We start from the raw sequence: 17,103 nt of genomic DNA, 5'->3' as shown, positions 1-17,103 counted from the left end.
GGAGCCCTGACTGGATTTCTGGACCAGTAATGCTGGTGTCACGCACATCCTCTTCTCTCTACATCCAGAACCAGGCTTTGGGCTGTAGAGAGCCTGCTTCTCTACGGGCCATCTGGGCAGTCTGCCAACCATGCACTCCTGGCAATACCTCTGGGGTATCAGGACCACTTTAAATGTAGCCAGCTCCCTCCAATTTCCTTCTCTACGGAGTAGGTATAAAACAATGTGTTCTTTTCAGGTGGTAAATGAGATAACACATACACATATTTATCACAGTACTTGACACTAATATCAATAAATATTACTTTGCCTTCTCACCAACTCCCTAGAACTTCAAAGCCTACAGGGTTATTACAGCTCTACAATCACAAGAGACTAAAATTCCACTTTTCTACTCTGAACACCAGCGACAGGGACAGACTTGGAAGAAGAGCCTGGGACCTCAAATGGTTTTGGGGGGCATGACATAACCTTCCTGCAAAACATAAGGGTTGAACAGCGATTCTGCTCATCGTTTACTGTCAGAGACAAGTATTAAATGTTAAAGAACCAGCTTAGAAAAGAATACAGAAGAAAAATTTTATAATCTTGGAATGATATAGACCCTCCTAAGTGTGTGTGGGGGGGAACCTAAAGTAATATAGAAAAACACAAACTTAAATACATAAAAATTCAAAACTTGGCTGTATGGTCAAAGCTACCAGAGATAAAGTAAAAAAGACAGGTGCCTGGTTGGGTGGCTCAGTTGGTTGAGTGTAATCCTATACACCAAACAGGTTGTAGGTTCAATCCCCAGACAGGGGTGCATATGGGAGGCTCCTCCCCACCCTCTCTACCCCTTCCTCTTTCTAAAATTAATAAAAATATCCTCGGGTGAAGATTAAACAAACAAACAAAAAAGACAGGTGACAGATGTAGAGACCATATTTGCAAACAATATATATTAAAGGAATAATAGTCACAGTATTAAAAGCTCCTGCAAACGTATTTTTAAAATAGAAAAATAAATAAAAATATCAACAAGTAATTTACAAAAGAAATACAAATAGCCAACAAACACATGACAGTTTGCTCAACATCATCACTAATTAGAGAAACAAATTCAAACAAGATACCATATTTGATCATCATATTGACAAATGTAAAAAGACTGATAACACCCAGTGCCGGCATGCATGTGGGAAATAGGCACTTCTCATTCACAGCTGATGAGCATAAATTGGAGGGCAATTTGACAGTATCTATCAAAATGGTACAAATGCATGATCTACAGATTTCAAATCAATAACCTAATCTCCCACCTTGAAACACTGGGAAAAGAAGAGCAAACTAAGTCTAAAGCAAGCAGAAGGAACAAAATAAAGATTAGAGTAGAAATTAATGAAAAAAGAGAATGGAGGAACAATAGGGAAATCAATGAACCAAAAGTTGGTTCTTTGAAAAAAAAAAAAAAGGCATGGACTGACCAGAAAGGGGATTAAAAACAAAACAAAACTCAAATTACCAAAATCAGGAATGAAAGAGGGAACATCCCTACCAACTTTATAGAAATAAAAAGGAATTTAAGGGCATACTATGAACAAATGTATGCCAACATATTAAAAGACTTAGGTTAAGTGGACAAATTTTTGGAAAGACACAAACTACCAAACTGACACAAGAATAAGTAGAAAATTTGAACAGACCCGTAACAAGTAAAAAAAAAATTGAATTGGTAATCAAAAAGCTTCCAACAAAGAAAAGCCCAGGCCCAGATGACCTCACTAGTGAATTCTACCAGACAGTTAAAGAATATAAATCCTTCACAAACTCTCCCTAAAAGTGAAGGGAGAAGATTTCCCTCCTCATTTAGGAGTTAGTATCACCTTGGTACCAAAATCACATAGAGACATCATGAGAAAGAAGACTACAGATAATTTTTCTGTCAATTATACCCCAATAAAGCTGAAAAAAAGCCATACAGATCAATATCTCATAAATAACCCTTAACAAAAAAACTAGTTAACTGAATGCAACATATAAAAAGGATTATATACCATGACCAAGTAAAACTTATCCCAGGAAATCAAGATTAACTTATCTTTTTAAAAAAAAATTAATCATCTCTGCTGGTGTGGTTCAGTGGTCGGCCCACAGGAAAGCATTTGACAAAACACATCACCTATTCATGATAAAAAACACTCAACTAGAATCTTTCTTCGCCTGATAAAGAGGAACATGGGGTACCCACACTGCTATGAAAATCCCACTGCTATCATTATACTTAATAGCGAAAGACTGAATGTTTTCCCCCTCAGATCAAGAACAAGAAAAAGATGTCCTCTATTATCACATCTCTTCGTCATTGTGCTAAAAGTTCTAACCAAGACAATTAGGCAAGAAAAAGAGCTGCTGTGAGAGTGAGTGAAAGTAATGCATATGAAGAACTTTCCCAGCGTCTGGCCAGTGCTGCATTAGCACCGTCTATTATGAGAGTGGCTGGCTGGTCGCTGCTGGAGCCCAGGGCCCTAGACTCACAGTGGCTCCCACTGACTGGGTTTTCAAACCGACCAACTTACTCATTCATCCCAAGTTTTGATTCTGTGCCTAGACATTGAAATTGCTGGAGGATCAGGTGGGTGTGGATTTGTCCAGAAAGACTCACTCCTGGCTCCCAGGACCCTTGAGAATCACCCCAGTTCTACATGACCGGCCCGCAAGGGGACAGCACTCTACCGTCCTGCCATGTAGAGTGCATGGCTACATCAGAATTCCCAGGCAGGCAGGGACTCCAGAGAGCATCCGGCCAATCCCTCATCTCATTTTATGGATGGGTAAACCGAGGCCTTAGTGAGAAGATTTCTCTCAGATTACTCTGTAGGTTGGCCCCAGAGCTGGACTGAAAGGCTTGCCGTCCTGACTTCCAACACCAGCCCCTAAGCAAAGACAGGCTGTCTACAGCCTAGGCCTAAGTTTTTCTTTCTTTCTTTTTTTTAATATATTTTATTGATTTTTTTTTTACAGAGAGAAAGGGAGAGAGATAGAGAGTTAGAAACATCGATCAGCTGCCTCCTGCACATCTCCCACTAGGGATGTGCCCGCAACCCAGGTACATGCCCTTGACCGGAATCGAACCTGGGACCCTTCAGTCCGCAGGCCGACGCTCTATCCACTGAGCCAAACCGGTTTCGGCAGGCCTAAGTTTTTCTAACAACACACAGGCCACTGGGCACCCCAGGTTAAGCCCATTTACATCCAGTCTCCATTTTTTTTTTTATTTGTTTTTTTTTTTTTAAATATATTCCATTGATTTTTTACAGAGAGGAAGGGAGAGAGATAGAGAGAGTTAGAAACATCGATGAGAGAGAAACATCCATCAGCTGCCTCCTGCACATCTCCTACTGGGGATGTGCCCGCAACCCAGGCACATGCCCCTGACCGGAATCGAACCTGGGACCTTTCAGTCCGCAGGCCGACGCTCTATCCACTGAGCCAAACCGGTTTCGGCCCAGTCTCCATTTTTTAACATCCCTTCTCACTTCCTGAGATTCCACCAAATATCCAATGCTCCTTCCAGCTCCTCCCCCTTACCACTTAGCTATCTGTCACCTATGATGGTATCTCCCCAAGACACTGATAAACAGCATCCACCCAGAGAAGGGAACACTATGGGTCACCACAGAATCCTGGCCCAACTGACACATGGCAACACATACTCCACGTTCCCAGCACTGTGGGTTCAGCAAATTGGGAGGCCTTCTCCCTGTGTCCTGGGGCAGGTATGTCCATGTATAAGCCAGGCCCCAGTCTCCACTAAACCCTGGTTCTATGCTAAATCCTGTCCCTAACCTGTGGTTACCGCCTCACCTTTCCTTCTCCCTGTTAACTCTGCCCTAGGGCAGATGAAACACACACACACACACACACACACACACACCAAAAAACTGCATTTGGAGGAAATTATACTCTGCAGCCCACTGTGTTGAATGGATGTCTTCTGGATGGATGGGTGAGGCACTGATCAAAATACAGAGTACTGATATTGCCACAAACGTCATCTCATTCAATCCTTTATCAACCCTCTGAGGTAAGAAGTATCTCCCCATTTTACAGAGGAAGGAAGTCTTGCCCTGGGTCCCCCAGGAACAATGTGCTGGACAGCAGCTCTGGCCTGATTCCCATTGGACCCAGAGAGCACCCTGTTAATAAGTCACAGCTGACTGCTGCGGAATGCAGTAGGAGAGAGGACATAAGCAGTGGCTACAAGATGAAGGGAGCAGCTGTCCCAGGTTGAATCCACCCTGTCTGCTGGATTTGTAAACCTTCGGTCACTGAAATCGATACCATTGTAATTAGCTAGTTATTAGTAGGAAAGGAGCAAAAATGGAAGCCAGACATTATAAGCATGTCATTTGGGCAACTTCACCAGGAATACCAGGCCAGTCCCTGCAGATCACTGGAGGGGGTGTCCAACAAAGGGAAGACAGACGCAGAAGAACATTTGGGAATACGTAATCCCCTAAACAAAGAATTTCACTCTCTTGGACTCTTGTTGCTTAGGGCGTGCTCTCTTGTTTCTCTTGCGTCCACCCACGGCCATGCGGACCCCACATGCAAGGACTACAGCAGGGAAACACAAGCTAGCCTGATGCTGAACTGGACCTGGCTCCACCATGGAAAGGAAACTCTGGATACTGGCTCTGATTTTTGCTCTACTGAAACCCCTGCTACACTTCTAATGACTGGACTAAAGGAAATGGGACTTTGGAAACCCAGGGGTGTAATTCCACAGAAATAAAGCTTTCTACCATATCACATCCTCCACTGGGAGCCTCTGGAAATGCTTCTCCCAGCAGGACCCCCAAGAACCCCACTCCCACAAGCAGCCAGGGAAGACAAGCTCCTCTCCTCTCCTGTAACAAAGTCACTAGTTCTAAAGTCATTCTACCGCTTATGCAAGTCAGCAGGCTCCTGTTTATCTATGAAAAGGGCATGTGCACGGGGGGTGGCTATAGGGACAGAACTGGCAATTCATATTTGCAGACCTTGGACTATTGATTAATTTAACCTCCCTCCCCGCCCCGCCCCCCCCTAAAAAAAATCTTTCTTTGCTTGGGCCCCTTTCTGGATTCCATAAACCAGGGCTGTCAGGTCAGAGTTCATCCACTTGGGTTAAATGGTCAGCCATCCCGGCTAGCCCATCAGAACCTAACATAGTTTCTATGGGTGGCTGAATGCAGTATTTCTAGCCACCAATCTGCAAAGTTTTAGATCAACACCATTTTATTTTATTTATTTATTTTTTTAAATATATTTTATTGATTTTTTACAGAGAGGAAGGGAGAGAGATAGAGAGTTAGAAACATCGATGAGAGAGAAACATCGATCAGCTGCCTCCTGCATACCCCCTACTGGGGATGTGCCCGCAACCCAGGTACATGCCCTTGACCGGAATCAAACCTGGGACCCTTCAGTCCACAGGCTGACGCTCTATCCACTGAGCCAAACCAGTTTCGGCAAGATCAACACCATTTTAAAGTCAGACTTTTAAATAGCTCTGCCCTCATTCTATAGGTTTGGCTCCATAAATAAAGGAAAAATGAAAAGTTCTTGTCTTGTGTAAATGAACGAGTGAGTTGGCAAAGGCAATTGAAAGAGCCACCAGTAAGGCTTTTTGCATACCGAGAGACCTCAGCAGGAACCAGAGGCAACGGCTTAAAGAAAAAGCTTCAAATCCAGAGTGTCCACAGGCCCTACACAGGGACCTTAACACACACACACAAGGCCCAAGGGCTGGGAGTGTAAGAGTGAGACTCCAGACAGACCTGACTCCCGGAATCTGCACTCCTTAAAAGCCAATATCCCTGGCCCAGGAATTTACAATTTAGGGCCTGGAAAACAAAGTAGCAATATCCTCTGGCCTAGAAATTCCTCTCTAGCTATTTATCCCAAGGAAATAATTCAACTGAAGCAATGAGCGTCACACAGCAAAGATGTTCCAGATTATCTGTGATGGTGAAATCCGGAATGTTGAATGCTAAGAGAATATCTATAAGAATATTAGAGAGCTGCTATATAAGATAATTAGGATAATTATAAACAACATAACAGCTGAATGAAAACAGAATGCAAAATAGTTTCACACTACAATTGCAACAGAATATAATAGGTATACATTTAGAAGGTAAATTGAGTTTTGCTACAGTGTTAGGCAATGTTTTGTTACAATGGTAGACAGAAGAATTATGTTTTTAAACATTTAATATAATGACATTTCAATTAAAAAAAAAGAAAGGAAGAAATCCTACAAAGCAAACGCCACAAAATCCTCGCAAATAAGAACTATCAGTACTACCAATAACAGATAACATAGATTCAGAGCTTATTCTACGTTAGGCACTGTTTCAGGCCCTTTTATGCCTATTACCTAAACTTCACATCTACCGGTGAGAGCAGAGAGGACAATATCTTTCCCATATCACATGGATAGCCAGGGTGACAGAAAGAAACCTTCCCCATGACATTTTAGAGGTCATTCGACAACCAAAATCTTTATGCCTATTAGTCAGAGACCCGAAGCCTCACGACAAGAGCTCTTGAAATGGGTAGTGGGTGCCAGAAGCCTTTCATGTTGCAGATATAACCAGGATTTCTCCCCACAACAACCTAGACTGGAGGAGGAAGAGAAACTGGGACTTGCCCAAAATGACTTAACAAGTTAGAAGAACCAGAGCTCAGAATCCTCACTCCAGTGGCATTCAAGGCTTGCTCCTACCCTCTGCAGACCATGAAACCCCTCCTTCTGTACCTCCCCTTCCCGTCACCTTCCTCCCTTCGGTCCCTCAGTCTAAGCCAGTGGTTCTCAACCTTCTGGCCCTTTAAATACAGTTCCTCATGTTGTGGTGACCCCCAACCATAAAATTATTTTCGTTGCTACTCCATAACTGTAATGTTGCCACTGTTATGAATCGTAATGTAAATATCTGATCTGCAGGATGGTCTTAGGCGACCCCTGTGAAAGGGTCGTTCGACCGCCAAAGGGGTTGCGACCCACAGGTTGAGAACCGCTGGTCTAAGCTCTCCTCAGCCTTCCCTTGCCTGGCATGGTCCCAACTACACCAGCTCTCTCTTTTATCATATTTTGTTCACTCTGCCTCTACTTCCTGTCTTCTCCTACCCTGCGGGTAACTGAATGCAACAGCCAGGCTTCAGCTATGACGTTCTTCTCATTTCTTCCTGCAACTACAGGAAATTACAGGCTGTGTTCAGCAGTAGAATCCTGCCCCTCCCAACCGGGAGACTGTTCAAACAGCCTGAGGCAGGGAGAGAGGCCCCACGTTCTGACTCTGGCCCTGGGAGCACCACGCTTCCTCTCTGCTCTCTAACCAGAGTCTGTCCACTGCTGAGGGGATCCCAGAGAATGGGGTCAGCTCTTGTTTACGTCTAACTCCCATGCTTCATAGAGCACAGTTACCAATACAAGTTCGCTGAGTGAACAAATGAGTCCCCACTCATCCTCTTCCTTGGGGCCCCTCGTAATTCTGGGGTGAGGACTCAAATCTACCTACTGGACAGGCGGAGACCCTACCCAAGCTGCCTGAAAAGCTCATTTGAATGCCAGGAACTACCTAATACCTCCGACAATGCAAATACCAGTTTCCTTAGTGCACCTTTACCTCGGAGTCCTTTCCTGTTTTTTAAGTTGGTGGCTCCTAGAACGCCAACAACGGCTCTGCAGTTTCAGGATGTCAAAGGCAAAAGGACGTTATGCAAAACAGGAAGAAACTTTTAAAGAAAAATTTTAAGGCATTTTTTAGAATGTATCCTGTCATCAAGCCAGGCAATGATTGAACCCCCTGCCAGGGCCCCTCCCTATGACCCAAGTAGTGAGGCAGGAAGCAGCCTGATCTCATACAGTACCGGTCACGCTGGTATGACATAACCCTGCCCCTTCCCTCACTGCAGCCTCCCCCCGATCCACAGGCTCTGTGCCAAACGACCCCTGGCAGATTCCCAAACCCAGAGTGTCCCTCAGAAGAGGAGAATTTAGCTCCAGTGAAGACACTTGACGTGGAATAACCTCAAAACAGACACCTTGGGAAGAGCCTGGTACACTGACCTGAACTGCTCTAACCCGCCTGAACCAGCACCTACTTCATGCCAGACTCTCCTGGTCTCTGAGGATTTTCCCCCACAAAAAGGATTCCTGGAAACCTACAGGCTTCTGACTGCATGACCCCTCCCCAGATCTCAGGACCACCTGGCGGTGGGAGAGCCGGCTGTGTATTTCAGAGTCTGATTTGCGAGCTTGTTCCCACACCTTCTGTGGAAACAGTCAAGTCGGTCACGCCAACAGCACGGGGTTAGCTAGCTGGTTCTTCACCCAGCACCATAGCCCCAGTCCCCATAAGCCTAGCCTAGCCAAGGAGACACGTGGAAAAGTGACTTAGAAAGCTGACTCATGGGGCATCAACCCCCGAGTCTTCCCCTCCCTCGTTCCCCCCCCCCCCCCCACTTCTATTGACAGCTGACGTCTGCTCAGCTTTATCCTAAGTGCCTGGCCTGCAACCTGGCCCTCTGCCCCTGCCCCAAGCACTTCCTGCACCTGGTTTCCTTTTTAATCAGAATTCTAGACACATCTTTCGTTCAGCAATAGACAATACTCATCTGCCTGCAATAAGCAGACATGTAATTTTCGTTGGGCCTATCCTTTAGTAAAACTGGTTTAAAAACCTAGCCCTTCTCAAAAAGCGCTCACTCCTTTATTTCTTTTTTTTTTTTTTTTTAGAAAACTCTACTATGGAAACAATCCAAAAAGTACATAAAGTTTTATGCACAAGCCTCACAAGAACACCAAAAAAACCCCACAAAACAAACAAACAAAAAAAAACACTGTGTATGTGTTCAACAGCTGTCGAATGATGAAAGTTATACATATTCAGCTGACAGAATAATATAGCCTTTGTGACTTTTAAAGGTGTAGAACCAAGCTTGTGATAGAATCTTAAATGAAAAATACTAGGCACCAAGCTCTCTCTGTCTATACTAATCTGTCTGTCCTTCTAATAAAGATAGCATCTATATTCTTAAATATGTACAAGGAAAAAGGACTAGCAGACAACATGCCAACGTATTTTGTCTGGGTGACAGGAATACAGGCATGCTTTTTTACCTCCTAACTTTTCGAATTATTTTCAATGAGCCTGCATTACCTTTTACAGAAAAAGTAATGAGATTTTTGTGTAAAATCTCACACATAGAGATTATCGGCTCCTAAAAAAGAACAAAAACAAAACAAAACAAAAAAAAAACAGGAACAAGCAACAACTACAGCTCTAGCTTCCCAGGGAGGCAAATCCTCCTCCTCCTCTCTGGGCTTGGTGAGGGGCTTTGGAGAGGCGGCTGGGGATCGAGGAGCAGCTACCCCACACACCCAGACCAGAGATTAAAATCACTGCCAAACAACTCAGCAAGAGCCAATGATATAGCCACTGGCCCTCGTCTGTGTAGGAGAGGAGCCGGCTGAGGCCAGGCTGGAAAGCAGAACCTGAAACACCGAGGGTGTGAGTCAGCCCTTCTGCCGTCTAAGGACAAATCCCTTTAGGCCACGTTCACCCATAGCCAGCTCCCTGCCAGATCCTGTCCCCAACCCCCAAGCCACCACAACCTTCCAGCCTGAAGACCTCTGACCTTTAGAACAGGATTCGAGATCTCTCCCCAAGCTGGTGACCTGCGTGGGCCCCGGTAAACAGAGAGGCCCCTGCCACTGAGGCCTTTACAAGCACAGCCGCGGTCTGGTTCCCAGGACCCCTCAGCAAGTTAAGGGGCAGGAGGGGCCCTGTGGTGGCCACAGAAGCCCATCCCATGCCTGTTCACTCCCACAGGAGCAGGGTCTGCCTGGCGAGGCTTCACAGTGACCTCACTGTCCCAAGACCACACTGGGCAGCGCCAGAGCCGAATGGAAAATAGCCACAGTGCCAGGCCTCAAGGGATGTAGGCAGAAAGGGGGGACCATTTGTCTGAAAAGACAGCTGTATTGGTGCTTAAAAGGGTAAGAAAAACTGGAATTTCCAGGTGGATGTGGATTCAAGCAGAATTCCAGTCTCTGCTTCTTGCAACCCGGGCAGGGAACAATGGGTAGGAGCCACAGGGTAAGCGGCTGGAGAAATCAACCAGGTCTGACTTGACCACAGGATGATCGGGCTCATCCCACACACACACCCAGAACCCAGCTGAGCCCCCAGAGCCTGGAAGGCCCCTAGGGCAGAATCCAATGGAAGGGTTGGGGCTGCCTTGGCATTAACTGTCTGGCCATTCACAACCCATAAATTAGCCAATTCCCAGGCTGGGCATTCCTACCCTGCTTGTTACCCCAAAGACCGTAACACCCCGCCATATGGCTGCTAATGTCTCATCACAGTCATTATAAAGCAGCAAGTTAAAGATGACCCAGCAGAGCTAACATGAGGCTTCAGAAATTAGAGGAACATTTTCTCACACAATCAAATAAAACCAGGACTGAAGAACTTTGATACCAATTCTGGAAGTCTGAATGAGAGAAAGAAATAAGGAAGAAAAGAAGGAAAGGAGGGTGGCTAAGGCAAGGGAGAGACTAAACACACACACACACACACACACACACACACACACACACACGTTTCCTTCAATGTCATCAGCACAGTTTAATTGTGCCTCCTCTGCCTAAACTGTGAGTTCCTAAAGACTGTCATCTTCCTCTTTCTAGCTTTGGTGCCCAGCACAGGACAGGCATATTGTTGGAATTTAATGAATGAAGTTACCAGATGCTTTAGCCATCAAGGACATCCAGGCAAGCTGCCATTGTGTAAAATCTCACCAAGGGACCCAAAAACACACCTCATAAGATCTTCCCAGGATCTCCATGCCACACCAGGCTGCCCTGAGCCTCTGCACTAGGTACCTACTGAGCAATAACCTCAAGGAAGAGCACGGGGCGGGCAGGCTCTCTCGGGAGCACGCCCACGCCTTTCTTCCCTCTCAGGGTGTATCTTTACTTTTCTCTCCTAAACGCTAAGGGTCCAAACAAGAGCACTGGGGAGCAGCAGCTCACCCCCGGCTTACCCCGTGAATCTGTCTCCAAGGCCCCCTTTTCTCTGACTTTCCAGTGACTAACAGCAGCCCAGCATGGCACATGTCTTTAGTATGCTTCTGGAGAGCCAAAGCAGAGGACCCCCCAGGCTCTCTCTCCTGTTGCTTCTTCCACCCTAAGCCTTCCACCCTTCCTCTGTTTCACTGTCCCCAGCTTTAATAAACACACTCTCGAAATAAAAAATAAATTAAGGAAAAGAAAAGAGCACTGGGCGGGGAAGCAGGAGACTGGGTTCCAGCCCCAGCAAGCCGCTCCCCGCTAGCAGAATGAGGGCTAGGGGCCAGGGGACTAGAGAGTCCCGTCCTGGGATGCTATGTTTCCAGGACACTGCCATTCCAGTCCAATCCGACATTTGGCTCTCGATCCCTGTGCCCCAAGGAGTTTCCACCGGGTTCATCAGGCGAAGGCTCCCACACTTGCTCAGAGTCTGGGAGGAATTACAGCAGGCGGGGATCGGGCCTGCCCCCATCCGAAAGCCAGACAGCCATGGCGGGTATTTCTCAATCTCAGCTTGTTGGACTAGAAGGCATGTCTGTGTGGATGTCAATAAATATTTTCCCTAGAAAAGCAACAGGACAATACGGGTTTACGAAACTAGTTACATAACCTCCCAAAGCTTGAAGATCTGGACACAAGGGAGGCTCCTTGTGTGTCCCCTAACCCTTAGGATGAGGCTCCACCCCAAACAGGAGGTGATGAGGTCCCAAGACTCAACCCCAAAGTGGGGAGAGAGCCCTTTCCTGAGCAGAGGCCAAGACAGATGTCCTCAAAGTACACACTGTCCTGGGCTTGCGTCCACAGGTGTGCACGTGAGGGAGAGGTGGGGGGGGCGAGGACGGCACGCTGGTAGAGAAACACCTGAGAGCTAAGAGCTCTTCAGAGATTCAGCAAATGCTTTGTCTTCCCATGGGCACAAACTGAGGCAGAGGCCCAGCTGACAGCCCCCACAAAAGCCAGGGAAACTGGTTTAGGAACAAATGGCTCCCAGAGCCCTGGCTGCTATTTGCCGGCCCAGGTGCCCATGACTTTCTGGTGCCCACCTGTAGATCAGCGTCTTCCTCATGGCACAGCTGGGCAAGAGGGGCCTCTGGTGTTTAAGTCGTCTCATACTCACCACCACTCACTGCCCCCATGTACCCTTGAGGGGACTGTGCCAAAAGCCCCAGGCCCCAGTGGAGTCTTCAGGTCAGCCCTACCTCCCCTAACCAGTCTAACCTGAGGTACTGCCCCCTCCCTACCCAGCCCCTCTCTGGGATGGCAGTGCCAGCGCCAGTCGTCACACCGAGCTGCCGCCAAACCTGAGCAGAGATAACAACGCAAGGTCACTGCTCCTCCCAGGCTGACTACATTGAAGGCAAACACCCAGGCAGCCAGGAAAGGGGCCTCACCACCGCAGTTCAGTGGAGTGTATGCTGCTCCGCCCTCGGGTGGGCGGGGAGGATACCACCCACAGGCCCGATCACCCTGGGAGAACTCAGGAGCCTCACACTAGCTCATGGCGGGGGGCCAGGGCCAGGGCCTACTATGGCTCCAAATACCCTACCCTACGTTACACAAAGAGTGTAGACAGAGACAGGATTCAAACCAAGTCTATCTGAAGTCAATCTCAAAGCTTTGACAACCCACAACGGATCTAACAGTGACCCATCAACAGCCAAGCATGACTCCCCCATGGAAGGGCATGGCGGTGACCCACCACCCACCCGCCGGGAGGGATCGAAGCATCTGCTCCAGACCCCTGGACACCAGAAAGTAGAGCCACATTGTAGAAAGGAACTGCAAGTAGTGAAAAGGCCACAGCTCTAAACCCCACGGATGCTTTCTCCCACCAACCTCAAAACCACCCCACAAGGGCTTTGGCAGACACCTGCCCAGCTGAACAGATGGGCCATCCCACCCCGCAACATACATACATACACACACACAGACACACACACACACACTCTCTCTCTCTCTCTCTCCCAGGAAGACTTTCAGCTCTCTTAAGGCTCCCTCCCAGCCAGGAACTTCCCCTCTGAGAGCTGCACCCAACCACTCAAACCTAAGAGCTCAATTAAAATGGAGAAAAACCCTCCGCCTTCACTTTCATGGCTGCCACACAAAGGCAGCCAAGCTGGAGAACACCCAGGGCCGCTCTCCTCACCCTCCCAAAGCTTATTTCTCAGAAAGTCCCTTCGAGCCACTAATTTGGAGTTAACTCAGAGACGCTAGTAACTGCTCACCGGTTACCAGGAACACTATTATAAAACAATGCAGGGTGCGCTACCACAGCCTCTTGTGATTCATCCATTCATCCGGAAGGCCCTACACTTCAAACATCAATCAAATGAACTTTGGGGTACTTTCATTTGCTAATTAATTTCTCTTTCTTTCTGCTTAAAATCCAGGCAACTATGACAAAAACAAAAGGGCCGAGCGACAGTGCTGTGATGGGGGACACTGGCTGCTCTGAAGTAAGGGAACTCACTCTTTCTTCCTTCTTTTTCTCAAACTCTCCACGGGAGTCTGAGAAATAAAACTTCAAGTCCCAAGTCCTAGTTGTCACATACTTAACATACACAATCTCGTTTCGTTCTAAAAATAACCTGGTGAGTTAAACATAGGCGACCTCACTTTATACATCAGAGACTGGGAGGGACTGTATCTCAGGCACTAGGCGGCGGGGTAAAGGTTCACCTTCATTCTATGGGACTAGTCTGCTTCCCAGAGAGCATCATCAAGTCCAAAAGAATTCTATTTTCTGCTTTAAGAAAAGTCCCCCCGATGACCACAATTCATGTCCGACCAACTGCTAGAGCTTCCTCCCAAACTGGATATAAAAATGTTGAAGTAATTATGGGAGAAGTTGAGCAAGAGCATGTAAGAGGCGTGCTCTGCCAGGATTCAGTGGAAAAGTGTAAGAGTTCCTATTGGCAGGATGCCCGCCTGCTTGCCAGGGCCCCTCACGGAGAACGGCATTCTCTCAACCCTGGCATGAGAAATGAGCAGCCACCTGTCTGGTCATCTTGGAAGCGAACCTGTGGCCGCGTGGGGCTTGACTGCCTGTGGATACAGGTCAAGAAAAGTCCCAGAGGAGACTCAGCCTCCTCCTGACACAGGGAGCTGGATCCCACCCGCCCAAGCTCCCAGTCTAGTTGAAAGAGAGGCTGGTGATTAAGGTTCACATCCTCTGGGCGAGATCACTGCGACTCCAGGCTGCTCCTGGAAGGGGACAACTGGGTGCTAACTGGTTATCCCCTCAGCCCTCCAGCCTCCAGGCTCACATTTTCATTCCCACAAACACCACCCGCCCCTGGAAGGACCTCCCTCATGGAGGTTTGGGGAACCTACAACGGCAGGAAGCCGGGGAGAAGGGTCCTGAACAAAACGATGACAATTTACTGCGGGTTTACCCTCCTTAATACAAACCTTTGTTTACACTGCTTTAGCTAATCTTCCAAAATGACTTCTGGGAATGGGTACCATTTATTATCCCCATTAAACAGGCGAGAAACCAGAAGTTTAGGGAGAAGTCACTTGCCTGGATGCTCAGGAAAAAGGTTAAGCCACTAGCTGAGAGTGGTTCTGAGGAAGACAAGTGAACCGGCAGATCAGCTCCCCGTCCCCCAAACTGGAGTGGGTGACTGTGAGCCGCCTTGTGGTTCCAACCAGAGTCAGCAGGGCGACGGCTGTCCCGAGCCCTAAGCACTCAACATCCCAAACTCCCTGAGGCTTGGGCCAGAGCAGGGAAGTCTCCAAGCCTCCTCTCTGGTTCCGGGGCCAGAGGGCCCTGCGGCTTCCCCAGCCGGCCCCCCGCCCCGGCTTCCAACTTGAACCCAAAGGGACGCCCCTCCCAACCTCTCACCCCATCCAGCCCGGAACCGCTTTGGGGATCAGGGACTGATCCGGAACAGGCAGGCGGGGTCCTGGAGGAGGGCGCGGGCGCACGTCCGGGACAGGGGAGGCGGGGGGGCCTGGCGGGGAAATCCGGGGGAGTCCCGGGCCTCGGGCTGGCGCCCACCCGAGTCCTTACCGAGCAGCGGGGACTCCTCGGGGCAGGCGGGCAGCGGCCGTGCTGTGATGGGGGACGCTGGGGCCGAAGTCCGGTTGCTGGCGAGGCCGGGGAGAGAAGCCGCGTCGGGGCTGGCACCGCTACCCCGACGCGACTGGGCAGTGGCGTCCCCGGGCGGAGGCGGCGGCGCTGCCCCTCGCGGCCGCGGCTCCCCGGAGGGCTGCCCGATGGCGGCGGCGCCGTTGGAGCCGGCTTGCAGCGGCGGGGGGACGCCGACCAGGTAGGGCAGGCGGCTCAGGTCGCGGCCGCTTAGGTAATAGACGAGCGTGACGCCGAGATGCAGCGCGCAGACGGCCACGAGCAGGCGGCAGGCCCGCTGCAGGGACGCGCCCGGCATCGCGGCGCTGCCGCCCAGGAGCGGCTCCCGAAACCTCATCTTCCCGCCGCCGCTTTAAGGGGCGGGTGGGCTCCGACGGGTAGGGCGGCCCGCCCGCGGGCCGCCGGCCAGGAGCTGCCAGGCCACGGGGCCGGGGGAGGGGCGGAGGGAGGCCGGAGCGAGCGCCGCGAGCACACAGCGGCCGCCGAGACTCGCGCCGGCCCGGCCGCCGAGCGCGGAGCAGGGCGCCCGAGGCGCGGGCGGGGGCGGGCGGGGAGGGGCCGCCGGGGCGGGGCGGGGCCGGAGCGGGGTTTTCAGGGTGAGCGCGAGGCGGGGTCTCGGGGGCGCGGGTGGGGGGCGGGGCCGCGCGGGGGGCGGGGCTGCTGGGCGGGGCGGCGGGCACCCCCAGGCGCCCCAGGCGAGGTGCCGCCCGGGTTCGGGTTGGGGCTCCGGTGACAGCCCCGAGCGCCGGCCTCCCGAGCTGGCCGGGCAGCCGCGCCTCCTCCTCCGACCCGCCCTCGGGAGGCGCCCCTACTTCCTGGGGTGTCCGGGCTGGGACGTGGGCCTGCCTCCGGCGTGGGGGCGAAGAAGAGGGCGGAGAAGAGAGCAAGCGGGTTGCTGTTTGGCTGGATTGGGGGCCGCGGCGGCGTTCCGGCCGGTGGATCTGCGGGGTCTGGGAGAGGGGTGCGGGGCCTGGGAGAGGGGTGCGGGCCTGGGACAGGGGTGCGGGCCTGGGACAGGGGTGCGGGGCCTGGGAGAGGGGTGCGGGGTCTGGGAGAGGGGTGCGGGGCCTGGGAGAGGGGTGCGGGCCTGGGAGAGGGGTGCGGGGCCTGGGAGAGGGGTGCGGGGCCTGGGACAGGGGTGCGGGCCTGGGAGAGGGGTGCGGGCCTGGGACAGGGGTGCGGGGCCTGGGAGAGGGGTGCGGGCCTGGGAGAGTGGTGCGGGCCTGGGACAGGGGTGCGGGGCCTGGGAGAGGGGTGCGGGCCTGGGAGAGGGGTGCGGGGCCTGGGAGAGGGGTGCGGGGCGGGATGTGGGGTAGCTGCGGAGGGATTCTCTGGGACGACCTGAACCCTCTCCCTTAGGCCGGCGAGGCTGCGGCTGGGGGGCCCAGCGTGAAGACGGGGCTCCCCGCGAGCCCTGCGGAAAAGAAGTGGACGAGTGCGCTTTCCTTGAATGGCCCAGGTGCCCACCGCGGTTTAGTGGGGGGGGGGGGGGGGGGGGGGGCGGGGAGGAGGAAAGGGGTGCCTCTTCTAGTGCATCCCACCCCACGAGGATACACACTTTGGGAGCGAAGCAAGGAGCCTCGGTCACTCCCACACCGGCAAGCAGGAGGAGAGCAGCCGGCTTTATTTACAATCTACACAGGTCTGGACCCTATCCTATGAAGTAGGGATTGCCCCCATTTTACAGATAACGAGCTCAAGGCTCAGGAAGGTTAAGCTTGCATAAGATCCCACAGCTGTTGAGAGGCAGGGGCAGAATTCTGGCTCCAAAACTTAAAAAAAAAACCCCACATGTTGCCCTAGCTGGTTTGGCTCAGTGGATAGAACGTCAGCCTGCGGACTGAAGGGTCCCAGGTTCGATTCCGGTCAAGGGCACATGCCTGGGTTTCGGGCTCCATCCCCATTA

The 17,103-nt window shown here is 50.8% G+C and overlaps 1 protein-coding gene across 2 annotated transcripts in view; it reads right to left on the bottom strand.

Annotated features, from left to right (window-relative positions):
• B4GALT1 (beta-1,4-galactosyltransferase 1) overlaps nucleotides 1-15,746 on the bottom strand; it is a 47,964-nt gene extending 32,218 nt beyond the window's left edge. The window contains exon 1 of one of the 2 annotated variants that reach the window (XM_070431369.1): nucleotides 15,120-15,746. In XM_070431369.1, the coding sequence (XP_070287470.1) occupies nucleotides 15,120-15,534 (415 nt within the window). In that variant the 5' untranslated portion in view covers nucleotides 15,535-15,746. The remainder of the gene's footprint in view (nucleotides 1-15,119) is intronic. The other variant, XM_070431368.1, reaches the window with a different exon arrangement.
• Nucleotides 15,747-17,103: the final 1,357 nt, after the last annotated feature.

Source organism: Myotis yumanensis, unplaced genomic scaffold (assembly GCF_028538775.1).
Source record: "Myotis yumanensis isolate MYYU_CA2020_CCGP unplaced genomic scaffold, mMyoYum1.0.hap1 SCAF_12, whole genome shotgun sequence".
Classification (NCBI taxonomy): domain Eukaryota; kingdom Metazoa; phylum Chordata; class Mammalia; order Chiroptera; family Vespertilionidae; genus Myotis; species Myotis yumanensis.
This window is presented reverse-complemented; position numbering and strand designations above follow the sequence as displayed.